The sequence below is a fragment of the Bombus vancouverensis genome, chromosome 7, assembly GCF_051014615.1.
Source record: "Bombus vancouverensis nearcticus chromosome 7, iyBomVanc1_principal, whole genome shotgun sequence".
Classification (NCBI taxonomy): Eukaryota; Metazoa; Arthropoda; class Insecta; order Hymenoptera; family Apidae; genus Bombus; species Bombus vancouverensis.
In genome coordinates this window covers 18384633-18402431 of record NC_134917.1, presented here as the reverse complement: position 1 = coordinate 18402431, position 17799 = coordinate 18384633, and the positions used below count along the sequence as shown (strand labels likewise).

Sequence of the window (17799 nt, the reverse complement as noted above, 5' to 3'; positions counted from 1 at the left end):
AATATCAGTATGAAAAACCTAAATATTATGAATGTGGCACTTATTATTCACAGAATATTTACTAAATTAAAACTAAATAACACTAAACATGTCTAATAAAATGTTTAGTAATGTCAAGATTGATTAAAGATTTAATTTTAATACAGATAATTTGCATTTTTTTATTGTCATATCGAATATATGTATAGGTTCTTTATAATCTAACATTTCAAACGAGATAATAACTTTTAAAGATTTTAATAATTTTCTAATGATTTTTTAGGTACTCTTTTTTTGTGTATTTTAATACTTGTGAGTGGAGGGGTGTATGTACAATACATTTTCGTCCTCGCTGTTGTTCATTATTTCAAAAAGATCTGTTTCTGGAACATTATTGGATAAACATTGTTTAAATCGCAAGCGTTTAAAAAGTAGAAAATAAGTTAAAAGTATTCCAATTATTACCTAAAATTTCTTTTTTGCAGGGCACAGAATTTTTCCACGAATCATATAAACTAAAAGTTTTAATTTTAGGTTCAGGAATATATTTATATTCGTGACTGGACCACCCAATCGTTTCCAGTTGGTTGCTAAAAATTTTAAATTAAATATGTATTTCTTAATCCTAAACAATTATTTTATTCAAAATTCAAAATTATTCGTCAATAAGTAATTTATCAAAGTTATTTTTCTACTATCAATTAAAGTTTTAACAAACGGAATGTGTACACTATGAAATAAATTGATCTTAAATAACACAGAACAAAAATTAATTATGTAAAAGTATATACACATTTTACAAAAGCTTTAAACCACTTTAATTACACTATATTTTAATTGTAATATAATTCATATTTACTGATATATTTCTTCCAGTTTATGTTTTTTAGGTGCTTTCACCAGTGGTTCAAATATAGGGATTGTTACTGGATAATAATGTACATGATAATGATCTATATGAGGCCTCTTTCTTGCTTCTTTTTTTTCTTTTGACGATTGAAACAAATCCATTAATAGCTTTTTAGGGCTGAAATACAAATTGTCAATGTACGATCTGTTTTCTTCATATAATATCGTTATTAAACACACTATAACTAACATTTAATGTAAATCTAGGGGGAATGTATATATTTAATAAATGAAAATTAAAATTACTATAACACTAATTTAACAGTAAATTTAATTTAAAAAATAAGTTTTATCATCGACAAGACTAAAATTTAACTTTACTTACTGTTCGAAGAAAAATCCTTCAGACATAGGAACTAGCAATATCGGTAAAACTAAAATAAACTGAAAATCATTAAGAAGACTAATTTATATTTTTTAAATTTTAAGTATTCTGATGTATATGTTAAATTTGGAACAACAAATTATCACTGTAATCTTGAAAGTAAAAGCTACATTTTTCGAATTTATAATTTTTATATTGCCCACAAGAAATATAAAAATCTATAAAGGAAAGAATTATCGACACGAATTTTTCTTAAGTATTGATGATTAAAGTATAGAATAAACATATTATTTAGAATTTTTATTATTTACTTGCAACAATAATTCACTTTTCATTGTGAAATGCTAATTTGCGTGCTCTTATAATACGGTCTGATCTGCTATGTAGATCGAGTAATAAACTGAGTGTGCCAATGAAACACGACCTCCTTATATCTACCCGCTTGCTTTCCATTCCTGTGTATACCCCGAGGATTTTGTTCTGCGTAGTTTTTCTTCGTACTTCATATATATCTTTATGCGAACTTATTTTTTATTTTATTGTATGCTCTATGTACATAAGCAAATATCTGTCAGTAATAATTCCAAGGAGAAATCGACTCCTTAATAAATTTAAGAAAGTCATAAGAAATGTTGTAAATGACTTCAAAGTATCAATAAATAACTTATTGTAGCCATTTTATTCATAATTAAGGACATATCACTGTTTAAACCAGGGAAAATCAACAATTAACAATAAAAAATATATGTATATATTCCCTGATCCTATAAAATATCAGTCGAAAACGTTATAAAAGCGATTTACGATGCGCTTCCTTCTTATTTCGTACATTAACTGTCCTAAATAAAATTTTTTACGTGTGTTCTTCGCTGATTTATAAAGTAGTAAGAAAGTATACCTATTCATTTTAGGAAGTACAAGATCAATTATAAAAGCATCAGATTGATTGCACTCATTGCGAATACATATATGTATAATTTGTCTACATATATATAAGAATCTGTATTTTTTTAGAAAAGGAGGAGAAAAGAGAAGAAGAAGAAAACATCAGTTCAAATCAAAGAGGACTGTAAGAAAGAAAGATAATTTTGTCTTTTTTTCGAAATTTGTTCTAGAATCAGTTCTGGAATCTATGATCTAGAGAAAGCTTCGTGACATAAAGAGGACGTATATATGATATTGACGTGTTATTGCTGGACAGGTTTCACTTTTGATTTTTCGTGTAACGTAGGTATGTATGTAATATCGTGATGGAATATATTTACAATGAATGGATGATACAGGTGTTAATCAGACAGAAAAACAATAGTTGTTTAACATGAACTAATCGCAGCAAACGTATAATAATCAGCACAACTAAATAATTAATCAACGATTCGACTTTCATAAACGCAATCAACACTCTCTCGGCAACGCAACTCGCAATCACCGTTGATTCGTCTCTCGTCCCTTGGCAACCGCTTGTGGCCAAGATCACGTAGGCCTCCTCTTTCCAAAACTACGCGATCGAAAAGAACGCCTCGGCTCTCGCGACATTCCACGCGGTTCACCCGCCAACTCCTAGGCCCCTCGCTCGCGATACTACATGTATGTACTTACAGTTTATCTATTCATATCTAATACACATTACATGTTAAAATGTAGAACTCTTATAATGATGAAATGAAATAGAGATTTGTGTATAGTTTCTCGCTTACATTTTGCACTGAAATAATACAACTACAAAATATAATTCAGACATTATCTCGTGAAAGTTCATTTAAAATATTTATTTTAAATATTTTCAAAAATCAACTAATTCAATGTATATATATTAATTACACTAAATTATAGTATAAACTCATTAATTATTATTAATATAAAAAAATTATCGATATAATTAACGAAATAAAAATTTCACACTGCATTATACACATCGTATCGTATGTATGTGAACGTATGTTCAATAGACCATATACCAAAAATATGGATTAGCATAGCTAAAATATAAAAATTGTCATTAATATTATTTTAAATTATATTATAATTGTATTATATTATAACAAATAATAAATCAAAAGTATAACATGAACAAATTGGAATTTAAGAAAAAATTGCAATAGATAAAACTGTTTTATAAATTGAAAACAGAATTAATATTAATATTTAAAAAAAAAATTAATCATAAAGTGTTCTTGGTGTACTTTATAGTTATTTCATAGGTCTCCCTTAACTGATTTTCATAATGTATTTTAAAAAGTAACATAGAAAATAAGATGTAACAGGGTTTAAAAAAACATGGAAAATGTAAGAAATAGAATTCACTTTTGTTTTCAAACTTACAAAATAGATATGTTTCATTGCCAATAGATAACGAAATCAAGAAATTTTCTTCCGCGGAAATATTTATTTATTCTGTTTTTTCACAATAAAGAAGTAAATAGTGTTATATTGTAAACTATTAAACATGGTCACCAATACAAGGTGTTAATACTATGTTATATGTAATTTAAGCATTAAAGTTTTCCCTAAAATAAACATTTATTGAGAGATCAGTATGTAAATATTACATGTAATTTTAATTTTATTAAATCATTGCTTTTATCTTTATTAATTTATAAATTTATAGTTAATATCAGCATTGCATATATTCGGTGTTATCCTCGGTATTGGATTCCATTGCTTTCTTCTTTGAGGTTAATGTCTTTTGCTTAATGCCCTCTGCGGCATTGTATATTATAAATATATGATACTATAAATGCAATGTTTATGAATATAATTATTTAAATATATTATAAGAAAAATTGCTTAGAATTAATTAAAAAACTTTTTAAAAGGAAATCCCTATGAATTTGATTAAAATCTAAGACTATCGAGTCCTAAGATCGGACTTTCAGCATCAAAACATGTGGATGAACCGCGAAATAAAGGAGAAAGATAGAACAAAAAGGAAAGGTTTCTTCTCAAGACCACCAATTAAACTGCTCAATCGAATTACATTTAATAGGTCCTATTCTATCCCTGTGCCTATAAAATTGAAATTAATTTTGGAAGTTGTATATAAATTAATGAATACTGGAATAACGAATAATTTACTATGTACTTGTGAGGAGATAGTAGACATCTTGCGGCTACTGTTGAACTACCGTCACTCGTTAAGTCTATACACGTTCGAGAGACGTGACACTATATAAAATATCAGTACGAAACTATCGCGTCAGCGTATAAGAAGATAGTAATATTTCCAGTAGTATTGAAGTTTATTTTAAGACATCATATTCAGACAAATATCAACTTTTATTTGTTTAAATACTTGAAATATAATAGGAGTCAATATGTCGATTAACATGAAACGCACATAATGTATGTATACTGATGTATATACCTCCTCTTTCTTGGTGAGTAGTGCATGTGCATTTGCATGTGCATTAAATAATACGTAATACGATGAGAAGTCTATTTATGAGTGCAATTTTCATGTTATAAAATAAAAGAGTTTGATTATTGCAACGCAACGAAACATTTACTATATAATTGATAAATACGTAAACAGAGTATGATGTAAAGAATACTATATATGTACATACAACTATGCTTAATACGCATATATTAAATACGTATTTAAATGCGTTCTTACTTACGCACACAGCTTTTGCAGATTTTATTTAATGACTGTAATTTTATAAAAAATATGTTTTCACAAAGAGTCGTTCATTATTTTCATATTTCATGTATATAATTCCTTTATTTAGCTTTTATTGAAATTCGAATTACAATTAGTAATTTTTATGAAATAAAATATTACAAATATAGGCGATAATTCTATATATAATTGGAAATGTCGTAGTTAATTTTCAAAACATTTATGATGTAATCAAACTAAGTAACAATTTGAGGAAACAAGTATACTAAAATCAAGTATATTCATAGAATTATTATTTAATTATCTATTTAATCACAATCTATGTTATTAGACATATGTTTTATTGTAAACTAATTTCTTTAATATGTTTATTATAGTTTAAACTATAACCTTTAATGTAATAATTTATAACTCAAAATAAATTATTTCAATCTAAATTGATTATTTTAGTACAAAATAAGTTATAGAATCAATTTATTATAATAATCTTCTAGAATAATAGTAGTATCTAACAATTAGTTCAAATATAAGAATATATTCTTTTATTCGAAAGAAATAATTTTTCACATTTCTTATTTTAATTTTATGTAGAGGTTCTAATTGGAGCATGCACCAGCCTTTATGGACTACAGTTGCAGCGTTTCTGTTTATAAATGCTGAAAAATGCCACCAAAACAAAGGAAAATAGCTATTATGGGTTATAGATCCGTAGGTAATGAAAAATTATTATTGTAATTGAAATAATTTAATATACAACTGATCTGTTAACAAATATTATTATTTACATCAATGATTAGTTGCTTATCTTATAGTGTGTTTGAAAATTAAATGATTATCATATCATGACTAATAAAAATATGGAACGTTTTAGACTTACATTAGTTTTGTTATACTAATTAATATCTTTATAAAGTAATTATTTATCTAATAATGTAACTTATTTGCTATATATGTAAACATACTTATATATTTATACAAATTTATAAACGCATACAAACATTTTATGTATGTAAAAATTTATGTTTCTTGTATTCTCAATGCTTATTGTTTTTTTTTTATTGTTCTTAATAGGCAAGTCGTCACTGAGCATACAATTCGTCGAGGGACAGTTTGTGGATTCATATGACCCTACCATAGAAAATAGTAAGAAGTACCTGTATCGTCTTACACGCTACTTCAAAGATTTCTAATGACATTGTTAGTAGTATTTTCTGCACATTCTGTTAGTAATTCATGCTGTAAATAATAGAGATTCATGAAAACTTATTATTGAATGAGCAAATTGGTATACTAAATTCAATGAGCCAATAATTGTTAAAATATGTTTAATATGTTTAACTTATAATTAATTATCAATTTTTTAGATTAATGTTTCCAATTATAGTTATTTATAATATGGAAAGTTGGTAATCTATAATTGTATAAAAATATTTAAGCTGTTTCATTCTTATTTAGCAGAAAATTTTAGAAAATATAAGAGATAAAGAAATTATACAAGAGAGTTTTAAAAAGACATTATAATTATTTATAGACGCAGTTTACATTTTAAAACAAAAGATAAATTTTAACGAATACGGGTTTATTTGATTTTGTAACACATGGTATTTATTTTTATATTATGAATTTATTTAAATCATTATATCGAATACTATTTGACATAACTATTTAGTATAAAAATTTGGTATGTTAATTTTTCATACAGTCCAACATATCGTCTTAATTTCTTACAACATGTATATTATTCTTCATATTACTTTTAATGATTTTGCATTGCAATAAAATTTTTTAATGTATGATATATATAATTTTCTAAAATTTAGTTTTCACATTTGAGAAATAATTGTATTAATAGAGAATTATTGAAAGTTTCCCTTTGTTCTAAAGTGTAAGCTACATTTGCAACTCGAACAATATACAAGGTGAGTCACCTGATAATTTAAGCTGAAATGTTTTCAATATTATTAACTATATTAGAAAATGTTCCGGATAAAAGTTGAATGGATTCAGAGGGAACATGTTTTGATGTTATTAGCTTTTCTGTAGGTGGGAGTATAAATGTCATGTGGAGGTCAACTCTGTCTCTTTAAATGGAATCATATTTTTTAGTAGAATAGACAATGCAGCGTGAGATTCTTTATAAAAGATTGCTAACCTACTTATGTCAAAAAATTATTAATTTAATAAATACTTTAATTTTTAGTTTATAAAACTTATTGTATGAAAGATAAGGGAAACAAATAGGGTCCCAGGAAAAAAAGAAAGTAGTATGTTACATCTTTCCTTGTCTTTCATAAAGTAAGTTTTACAAACTGAAAGTTAAAATATCTACTAAACTAATAGTTTTTTAGTATAAGTAGGTTAATAACTTTCTATAAGGAATCTTGCGCTGTATCGTCTGATGTAATAAAAAATAAATTAAGTTCCATTTAAAAGACAGAGTTGACCTCTACATGACCTCTATACACCTACAAAAAAACTAATAACATCAAAATATACTCCCCTTGGAATCATTCAACTCTCATCTAGAACATTTTCTGAAATAATTAGTAGTATTGAAAATATTTCAGCTTAAACTCTTAGGTGACTCACCCTGTATATATTCAGAGCAGTATATGTACTTTGTACACTTCACATATTTAATTGCAGTTTTTATGTTGAATATAGACAAATTTCGATTGCATTTATATATTCTAATCTTACATTATGATATTAGAACATCTACATATTCATTATATTTATTTATTATATTTATTTAGATATTCTAATATTATATCATGTTATATCTAATATGATATTTTAGTAACGTATTTTTCCATGTACAATACTAAAATATATATATTTGATCAATTTTTATGATATATTAACATATTAAGCTATTTATATATTTTAGTAATTATACTGTTATTTACAATAACTAAAGTATTAAGCTGATATTATACATAATTTTCATGATTTCATATTATTTATTTTATATGCAATAGAATTTAATGATAATATTATTATTTTAAATGTGAGTAAATTTAATTTTCATTTAATAATATCATTATATTCTAAAACTTTAAAATTTATAATAGTTGAATAATTGAAAAAATATTAATATTTATTCTTATGGCATTATAATAGAATTTCCGTTTATTGAACTGTTAAAGATTTTATCCTGCATATAAAAATTCTTGCTCTTTCTAAGATACTACAATGGAAAATGCATATTTTATACATTGTTGCAATCGCAATTGTAGTGCAAAAGTGTTACGCAATAGTCATATCTTTTTCTAAATCAACATATATAATAATGTAATACCAGCGTATTATTATTTACATATATGAAATTTAAAAGATGGTAAATGTGACTTAATACTCATAAAAAAGAAATACAGAGCAGCGATAAGCTTATTGTTTTACAAATATGATGGTATTTATGTAATGACTTCGTAATTCAGAATAGATAAGTCATAAGTTACATAACAGAAATTTCAAGATCTTCAAAAATTTGGTTTGGTTTTCATGAAATGCTTCTCAATTTTATTTCATATAAATTACTCTTATCTATGAATAATGTTCAGGTACAAAAGGTATTTTATTGTCTGAATTAGTTTACATTATGTGCGGTTTGTACACATACCTTATGAATTATATTAACACAACACAAATTAGTTCGAGTACAGCATGATGTATTGTTGGCAATATGCATGAACTCGTCAGTTATTAGTTTTCTTGTTTTTTATATATTTAAGTATTTTACAATTTTTATTTATTATAATTGAATGTATTTAACGCAGTAGCATCCTACATCTTATCATCAAATTTATCCTTTGCTTCTTCAATTAAAATTTACAAAAAAGAAATAAGATTTGATATAAAAATTTGAAAGATGTCGGTTCTACTGCCTATTTTGACTTATTTTTTAATACAATTCATTTGTATATTTTCCAGCATTTACAAAAAGTACACGAGTAAATAGTCAAGACTATGAAGTTAAGTTGGTAGACACAGCAGGTCAAGATGAGTACAGTATATTTCCTACACAGTATTCTATGGATATCCATGGTTATGTCCTGGTATATAGCATAACGAGTGCTAAAAGTTTTGAAGTTGTACAAATTATTTATGACAAGTTATTGGATATAACAGGAAAAGTCCAGTATGTTATATTATTATTCACTTTATTAACTCATATAAAAGGATTGCGTGATAGCGTATATAATTACAAATGTATAGCATATATAATTTTAATAAAATATATTTTTATGAATTTCAGTGTCCCAATTGTATTAGTAGGAAATAAAACGGATTTATATGTAGACCGAATGATAACAACAGAACAAGGCAAGCGATTAGCAGATTCTTGGCATGCTGCTTTCCTAGAAACAAGTGCAAAACAAAACGAGGTAAATTTGTTTCATCTTTTTTAAATTACATTGTTACATGTGGATGATTGCAATGTAATTCTATTTTGTTTCAGTCTGTTGCAGATATTTTTCATACGTTATTGATTGAGATTGAAAAAGCAGATGGTAATGTACAAGAAAAGTCAAATTGCATTATTTCCTGAGCTATATTAGCTGGAAATATAATACGATGTAAATGTATAAAACCAAATAACAGAATTGGCATTATATTAATACACGTCCAAAAACAAATTAAGTGTAATAATATTAAAAATATAAAATAGCGAATGTAAAACAAATATGTTTCTTCTTGCTGTATAAGTAAAATATTATAAATATCGTCTATTTGAGAATATACGTGATTATAAGTATTTTTATTATTCACTTTCGCAATTACCATTTGACAAAAAGAGAATTGAGTTGTCGGTATTTAGTTTTATTTTGCAAAAGTACATATAACGAAATTTAATATTTTAGAAACAATTTTTCAGTTCTAGAGATAAAATTACTATTAACTTGGATTTATGTAAGTAACATTTCAAACATTTATATTTTTTCAAATATGCTGGAATAAATCATTATAAAATGTATAATAAAAATATTTACTTCTACACATTGGTAAATTAATACTTTTTATTGAGATATACAAATATCTATATAAAATATATGTGCCAGATATATAAAAAGTATGTTATGACTATTACAAATAGATTTTACATTTTTGTTTTGGTAGAAATTAAGCCACAAAAGGTGCTGCAAAATTAATCTTGGCTAAGAAATTAAAGATTAATTTTTTTGCATTGAAGTCTACTCACTATGAGAATAAGAAATATAAAAAAAATTAACTGTTTTCAATAAACTAAAACTAATAAATATATGGAAAAAAGATACATAAATTACGTCATTTATCTATTATCACTTTACCTGATGTACTTTATTACTTATCTGTAACCAATTTTTGTAATTTTCATTTTTTCTAAACTTCTAGTCAGTTAATTATCTATTTTACTTACTCCTTTTTTATTACTTTTTCTCATCTCATTTTCTTATTTGCATTTGTCTATTTTGCCCCATCTACCTTTAACAGAATTTACCACTTATTCCAATTCCTACAAATGATTTAGATTTAACTCTCACTATAGAGAAAGAACTCAAGGAAATAACTCTTTGTAAATTATAATAAAAGTTCAAGACGTCTTTTTGTCTCCAAAGAACATTTGATTGTTTAAAAGATTTTATACATAACTGCAGAACCTTGAACTGAAAATTCCAGACATGGAAAACATCCAAAGAGCTTTTTTAAACTGAGAAATGTCTGATTCTCTTCATAGGCATAAGATGATTGCTTACCAGAATTACAAATTCTTAAAATTATCAAATTTTTCAGGAAAATGATGAAGCATGAAGCGGAGGGAGGAAAAAAATATGAAAGATTTCACGATCTGTGATCTTTTTTCTAAATTTTCATAGACACTGGAACCCTTTAAGGGGAAGATTCGGGGTAGTCTCAGATTTTTAATGACTAAAATCATAGATATGTTTGTAGCTAAAACCTCCATCGTGGTCTGCTTCAGCGGATCAGGAAAAACGTAAGTAATATCTGGTCCCCGAGAAACGTTATGATACCGCCTCACGGTTCATCCTTGAAGGGGGCTTACACCTCCCCCCCCTCATTATCACGACTCCGGACAACCTTATTCCCTATTCAAACAGTTCACTTATCAAAGATCGGAGTTAGTAGAAAGGGGGAGGCAACAGACAATCCTTCAACTATGACCCCAAGGTGTAAAATAATTAATGTAGAAATGTAGCTTTTTCCCCCTACTAGCCTCCCAAGAGTGTACATACAATCTTGTAGAATTTGATAAAACCCATATAATCAAGGAATTTGAATTTTTTGATACAATCCTGGTACAATTCCGCTATAAACAACTGATAAAAAGAATCGAACTTGCAACTTTCGGCCAGAAAGTCAAGATATTTTAACATCACTCGAGTATTCCCTTTATTTTGTGTTCTTATTATGTACTATTATTTATTGTACGTGGACTATGGATTTTATCAATGTATATATGTTTGTATATATGTATATATGTTTTATAACATATATAATTATTTACAAAGAAACACACAGATTTCGTTGACCTTGAAATATGTTGACAAGATCATATCAAAAAATTCAGTTATTTGATTATACAAAATTATGTTGGCGACGAAATAAAAATTTTGCAGTATAATCAACGTAATGTTGTTTACGATTTCTGTACGTTCTGTAACCCATCTCTGAGAAGTAATGTTGTTCAAATCCAAGAGAAAAAATAAACTCAAAATGTCAATAAAAGATGGATACTGAAAAAAGGGGCATCTGGTGGTCAACGGCTGCATTGTTTCGGCAACGGCCGCCGATGAGCTCTTGATGGAAAAGAAACGAACGAACAACTGTTATGCATGCCGAGAGAAAAGGGAAATAAAATGAACACCATACAATTACCTGCACCTTCTCAGGATGTCGCTACTCAAGTGCGTGCAGGCTTTCCCATCCCTTCCATTTTAACATAAAGAAAGCCAATTGCAATGGTGATTAGAAGATTAGAATTTTGACGGATAACCAATAAATGGGTTTCCTTGATCGTCACAAATTATTTCGAAAGTTATGAATTAGATAATTCACGATATATAGAATTAGTTAATTAGTTTACGAATTAAGACAGAAAGCAAGCTCGCGGTTGCTATAAAAAATTTGAAATATAAAGTGTCTTCTCCGCTTTTGATATAGGAATGTTCAGAGTTCAGGTCTGTTTATATGATAGTGATTCCGACGCATCTTAATCCTGAGTCAAACATGTCGAAAAAGAGATAAACCTGGGCAATTCTTAGAATACACCTACCCCGATAGTATTCTCCATTCGGATTCGAAACAAACAGTATTAAGCGCGGGCTACGGCGTTACAGTTTTGACAAGCAGTTTTCGTATCTAAATATCGCATGCTTATGACAGTTTCATGCGCAGATGCGCAGTAATTATAGGTATTGAACGTATTTTACTCTATGATTTTACCAACCTACATAGTATATACTGGTACATACTATTTGTCTTTTCATTCGTCTTTGTCGGCGGATCTACGTATTGTTTAAGTATCAAAAATTAATTTATAACAGTAAAGATGTTACGACATATTTTACAACCAATTGTCCGAAATACACGAAATGGTAAGCTAGTAATATTACTATGTTTTATTCCATGACACCAAGATAATATATTATTGAATAATCTTATATAACATTGAGAATTTGATATTGCTGAAAAATGTTTAATAGCAATTACAAAGCTTAGTTTATATATATACATACACTTTTCTTAACTTTATCATTAGTAATTTATTTGATTAATTCTTTTGATACTTTCTGGTATTTAATAAAGAGAAAGATTTTCTATTTTTGCATAAAATTACTTATAGCCAAGAGAAAAGTTATTTTAATAATGATTCCCTATATTCTATTATTTATTATATTTCTATTAATAACATATATAACATTAAAGGTGTAAGATCATACCATGTACCTAATGAACTTAGACCACCAAGTATGGATGAAGTGCTTGTACCACAAGGCTCGTGGCAGCAATCATATGCTAAAGCTCAACAAAAATATAACTTACAGTTAGCAGCTGGTATCATTATACTTGGTGCTACTATAGCATATGTATGCATATATCAAATAGATTACTGTTTTAAATTTTGTTAAACTATTTCTACTTATATTATCTTAATTTTTAGGGTAGGGTATCTGGATTGCTTTGGCTTAACTTCCGTCCACCAAAACCAGAAGATAGGCCTAAAAGTTCTAAATAAAATGAATTCAAATATAATATTATAGCAGATAATAATTATAACAATTGTATGATTACTTTATTGTGAAAAGTAATAGTAAAACATTTATGATATATATAATCCCTATATTATATAATCCCTACATTTTTTTAATTTATATTTACAAATAAAGTTTAGTAACTTAACATTTACCTTAAAAGATACATATATCTTCTCTATTTTTAATATCTCTACATTAAAAAAATTTTCTTACATTTTTAAGAAATGTAAAAATTATTAAGAGTAAAAATACCAGAAGTATATAGATTGAATTTTATTAAATAAATAAGCTTGTTTTATTTATCTTATTTCACAAGAAGACTCAAACTGAACAAAAATCTAAATAGTTCATATGAAAATTAAGTATTTACATTTTCTTATCAAGAAATTACATTATTTTGTTATTGTTATTTCAATTTAAATATTAATATATATTATGAAACGTTTATTTTACAACTAGTAAATTATTAATTTTTTTCAATGAGATCGAGCTATTTCTGAAAAAAATTCTAAAATATCTTGTATAGTAAATTCAAGAGTTACCATACTATCTGGATAACACCTTTGAATTAGCTCTTCTATGTATATATACTGCGCGATAAATTCACCTTGCATTTCACGCCAAACAACCTAAATAAAAAATTATACAATATAAAATATAATACAGAAAAATGAATAAATTATTCGTATTTTTAATTTACTTGTAATAAATTTTCTTCTTCGCATAAATGTTTCTCAACCTTTCTGTACAAATTTTCTAAACCTTTTTTAACTTCTCGAGCAGGATACTCTTTTACGACACGTCTAAGTTCTTGTTTACTAAAAGCCATTTGATAGCTAACTTCAGATTCTTTAACTCCAGCACCAACTTTTGCTTGCACGCCTTCAAAGAATAGCTGTAAGTATATATTATACATTATAATAATTAAAAGAAATACTATAGAAAGGCTAAGAAAAAAGATTTAAGTCACAAACATTCAGTTTTTCTAGAGGTCTCCCAAAATATTGTGTAACATATGCACGTAAAGCATCCTGATATTTTTGTTTAGCTTCCTTTCGTTCATGGTCAAATATAGGTATTTTTAATTGTGATAGAAGATCATATAAATGGTGAAAGTTTTCTAAAATATAACACAATTATTTATTTAGCGCTAATAATTTTAATTATTAACATACACAATCATAATTAAAGTATAAAGTTAATAGATTTATCTTACCCATTTTAATAACTTCTTGTGGAGTTTTATGATGTTCTCTGCTATGGATGACAATAGCTTCAAACATTGTACTCACTAATTTAGTATACCACTTCTCAAGATCAACTTTTCTATCTGAATTTTTAAAGATTTTTTCTGCCGTTCTTGCAAATGGTCCAAAATTCTCTACATATGGTAAAATACCACATTTATTTCTGCGATTAACTTTAGTATCACAGAGAATTGATTGTAATTGTGTTTGCATAAATTTATCAAATGCTCTTTTAACTTGAATTAGAGCAGAAGCAAATGTCATAGATAAAAATGAACCAGTGTCTTGCGCTGACATAACATGTTGTGACAAACGTACCAAGACATACATACACCAACTGAAATACTTTTTGCATTAATTATTCTGTAAGCAAATTAAACAAAAATTAATTGTAGAAATAAAAATTTTATAAAATACTTACAAGCTATCGATTTTATCCAGAAAGGCAATAAAATTATTTAATTCAGTTTCTAGCGATGGAAATATAGCCGCCATTGTAGCACGCACTTCTTCATTTACTTGTCTTTCTAATTTTTTACTTGCTGTAGAAGTCACTGATCCAGGACTTGCAGCTCCATTACTAACATTATCTGTTTCTTCCATTTCACTACTCTAACACATTTAGATAGATACTTAGTTTTTGAATATTGTAATAAATCTGTAACAACAATTTACATACTTTTGATGGAGAAAGAACAGAATCTAATTGTAGAAACGAAATGCAGAATGCTTGTTCTGCGAGACAGACCGGTTGCATTTGAGAAAGCAGACAATCAAGTACCGAGTCTAAAAGATTTCCTTCCCCTACTGGTGCCCATGTTTCACCACTTAATAAGCAAATAGGTGCAGGATTCAGTAAATCTTCTACTTTTTGGCCACTAGACTTTGATGTATTTGCTTAAAAATGTACATTCTTGTAAAAAATGAAAATTTATTATTATTAACAATGAAGAAAAAAAGTGTAACATATATACCTTGAAGGCGTTTACAAATTAGTTTATTTTTTGCTTCCTCAAAAAATCGCTTTAAATCCCTTTTATATAGTTTACTCATTGTATCTGTATATACTTTAGTTAACTGTATAAAAGCCTTATTATCTAATGCTCTTAATAATTGCATTAGCTCTGTATATGGTTCAAGTTCATGATGAACTGCTTGATGTGTTGGAAGAATTAAATCTGTCATTGATGTAGACATATCTCCAACATCATTGCCCTATAACGATATTATACTTCAATATCAATGATATTTTAATTTTGTATTACTTTCATAGGCACACATACCAAATGTATGAAGAGATTATTTAAATGTCTAGCAACAATTACAGAAAATTTTACTCTAAGTTTATCAAGTCGTCTTTTTTGTTCTGTTACTGCACTTAATTTATCAAGTCCGGGTGGTAAAGGAGCTGTTATTGCTTTTAATAGAGCAGCGCCTGCTTGGCTAAGTTCTTCTTTTTCTCCTGGAAGCTCAGCTTCACTCAAAACACGTTGGTGAGTTGGAGAAATATCTAATTGTGACTTACAGGATTAAAATTATTTTATTATTACAGAATTGGGATTAAAATAATTACAGAATAAAAATTTTATACAAATAAAAAAAGTTGTAAAATGTAATAAAGTAAAAATTACTTACTATTACTGTATTCAATTGATCTAAGAGGAGCCGTGCATTATTATTAGCTGTATGAATCGCCTGATTTTTTTGACCTACACGTGCCATAACTTCCCTAATTCTACCAAGGGCCTCATCATAGGCTGCAAGACGAGATTCGACAATAGAAGCTTCAGTTATTGCTGCTTCTATACTATTCATTAATTGAGTTACACAGGCTTCTGATGCCAAAACTGATTGTACATTTTCCTGTATTAATAAAAAGTAAATTCCCTCTGAATTGAGATTTCTCTTAATAAGAATTATAATTCACTAAAACTATAATTTTACCCCATCAAGAATTGAAAGATCCTTAGAAAGGGTTTCCATAAAAAGTTCCGCATTAGAGACTGCATATTCACAATCCTCCATTAATTGTTTTAAATCAGCAGCTTCTTTTTCAGTAATAGGCTGATAATCAGATGAAATAGGAGATGTTAACAGCTCTAAAAATATTTTAATGTTAGGATAACTGAAATTATTTTGTCTATATTATACATTACATATCTATTTAAACTCTAAATTCATATAAACTTAGTAATATCAAATAATCATATATATGTAAACAGATATTATTTAAAATATAAATAAATAATAAGCTAATTACAAGCAAACTATAATGTTTACCTGGTGTGAAAGTAATACTATCACTTTCCTTTAATGAACTGGGATCTATAAGTAATTCCTTTGGAATATTTTTAAATTGTGGCCTTTGGGCTAAATTGCAAGAATAAGTATATAAATTACTTATAAATGTCCTTCGTTCTTGTGCTGTTGTCACTGACCACTTATATACTTTATCAATGTGCAATTCTATATCCATAGAATCATTTTTAACGCCATCCACAATTTGAATATCGCTTAAAGGCCATGATTGTTTCTTCTTAAATACATTTTTATCATTCTTTTTTACTTGGTATAAAAGTAAAGATGAAGGTGAATCTGTAGTTGTAGTTAAGCACAAAAAGCTCATTTTCTTTTTTCTATATGCTTTACTGACATAACATACGCTTAATAATTTTTCATCACTAGGTGTAAACACTTCCCTTTGTAATGTATGTCTTATTGCTGCCATAACTGAAGTTGAAGTTTGAAGTTGAAGTTTGAGTTTATATAATATACAAGCAATATCACTTTAAAACGTTATTTATAAGTAAATTCGCTAATTTAAAAGGCCTGTAATAAACAAATTGAGAATATCGTGTAAAATTTTACAAAATTATATAACTTTAGTCATCTTTAATATTTTTCAAATATTATTACAGAATTAATACCTGTTAGGTTAGTGCACTTTAATTTCAGTCACATATCTTTTATAATTTATTATTCGTTACAAATTTATGGCAGAATATAATTTTACATATTTTATATCAAAGTCAATCACTTGATTTGTTTACGAATCTGTCAAATACAATGTCTTGTTTGCCAGTTTTTTAGTTTACTGACAAATGTAAGTACTAACTGGTAGATACCTGGTACTAACCTCTACTAACTACCAATTACCAGCTACCAACTACCAACAGTAGGTACATAGCCAAGTTCAAAATGTGTTTTATTAAATGCAGAGATTTGTATTTCAATGCTCAAAACTAAATCGCACATTAGCCTAATTGAAAAACATAAATTTAAAATAAATGACTTAAATGTTTTAGGCCTTTACACATCCTTCATATACACTGAATAATATTACTGAATGTTATTAGAGATTAGAATTTCTTGGTGATGCAATACTTGGTAACAGAATGTTTAACCATTTTAGAAGTTATTTTAAATGTTTATTGATCAATATGACATTAAATGGATATT

General features: G+C 27.0%; 4 protein-coding genes across 6 annotated transcripts; 2 read left to right on the top strand and 2 right to left on the bottom strand.

Moving 5' to 3' along the window:
• Nucleotides 1-41: 41 nt before the first annotated feature.
• On the bottom strand, nucleotides 42-3261 carry LOC117154620 (uncharacterized). Its single transcript, XM_076620239.1, is given in 6 exon segments — nucleotides 42-362; nucleotides 445-569; nucleotides 839-1006; nucleotides 1214-1272; nucleotides 1652-1683; nucleotides 1686-3261. Coding segments are annotated over 6 exon segments (498 nt in total). The 5' UTR covers nucleotides 1720-3261; the 3' UTR covers nucleotides 42-282.
• Nucleotides 3262-4343: 1082 nt separating this feature from the next.
• Nucleotides 4344-10035, top strand: Rheb (Ras homolog enriched in brain). 3 transcript variants are annotated; one of them, XM_076620238.1, is made up of 6 exons: nucleotides 4344-4555; nucleotides 5427-5547; nucleotides 5907-5978; nucleotides 8769-8976; nucleotides 9094-9223; nucleotides 9298-10035. In XM_076620238.1, the coding sequence occupies exons 2-6, from the start codon at nucleotides 5499-5501 to the stop codon at nucleotides 9385-9387; spliced, it is 549 nt and encodes a 182-aa protein (XP_076476353.1). In that variant the 5' UTR covers nucleotides 4344-4555; nucleotides 5427-5498; the 3' UTR covers nucleotides 9388-10035. The 3 variants fall into 3 exon arrangements, with proteins under 3 accessions (XP_076476353.1, XP_033185569.1, XP_033185579.1); XM_033329678.2 differs by having other exon boundaries at nucleotides 4345-4590; XM_033329688.2 differs by lacking the exon at nucleotides 4344-4555 and adding an exon at nucleotides 4985-5110.
• Nucleotides 10036-12237: 2202 nt separating this feature from the next.
• Nucleotides 12238-13173, top strand: COX7B (Cytochrome c oxidase subunit 7B). The gene is made up of 3 exons (XM_033329842.2): nucleotides 12238-12433; nucleotides 12765-12925; nucleotides 13000-13173. Exons 1-3 carry the CDS (start codon nucleotides 12388-12390, stop codon nucleotides 13072-13074), a joined length of 282 nt encoding a protein of 93 aa, XP_033185733.1. The 5' UTR covers nucleotides 12238-12387; the 3' UTR covers nucleotides 13075-13173.
• On the bottom strand, nucleotides 12313-17665 carry Sec3 (exocyst complex component Sec3). Its single transcript, XM_033329584.2, has 12 exons — nucleotides 17268-17665; nucleotides 16621-17169; nucleotides 16285-16439; nucleotides 15976-16203; nucleotides 15624-15860; nucleotides 15315-15555; nucleotides 15020-15237; nucleotides 14762-14952; nucleotides 14310-14677; nucleotides 14068-14213; nucleotides 13794-13988; nucleotides 12313-13722 (listed from the first exon to the last, which is right to left on the bottom strand). Exons 2-12 carry the CDS (start codon nucleotides 17066-17068, stop codon nucleotides 13570-13572), a joined length of 2580 nt encoding a protein of 859 aa, XP_033185475.1. The 5' UTR covers nucleotides 17069-17169; nucleotides 17268-17665; the 3' UTR covers nucleotides 12313-13569.
• Between the last annotated feature and the right edge of the window lie 134 nt (nucleotides 17666-17799).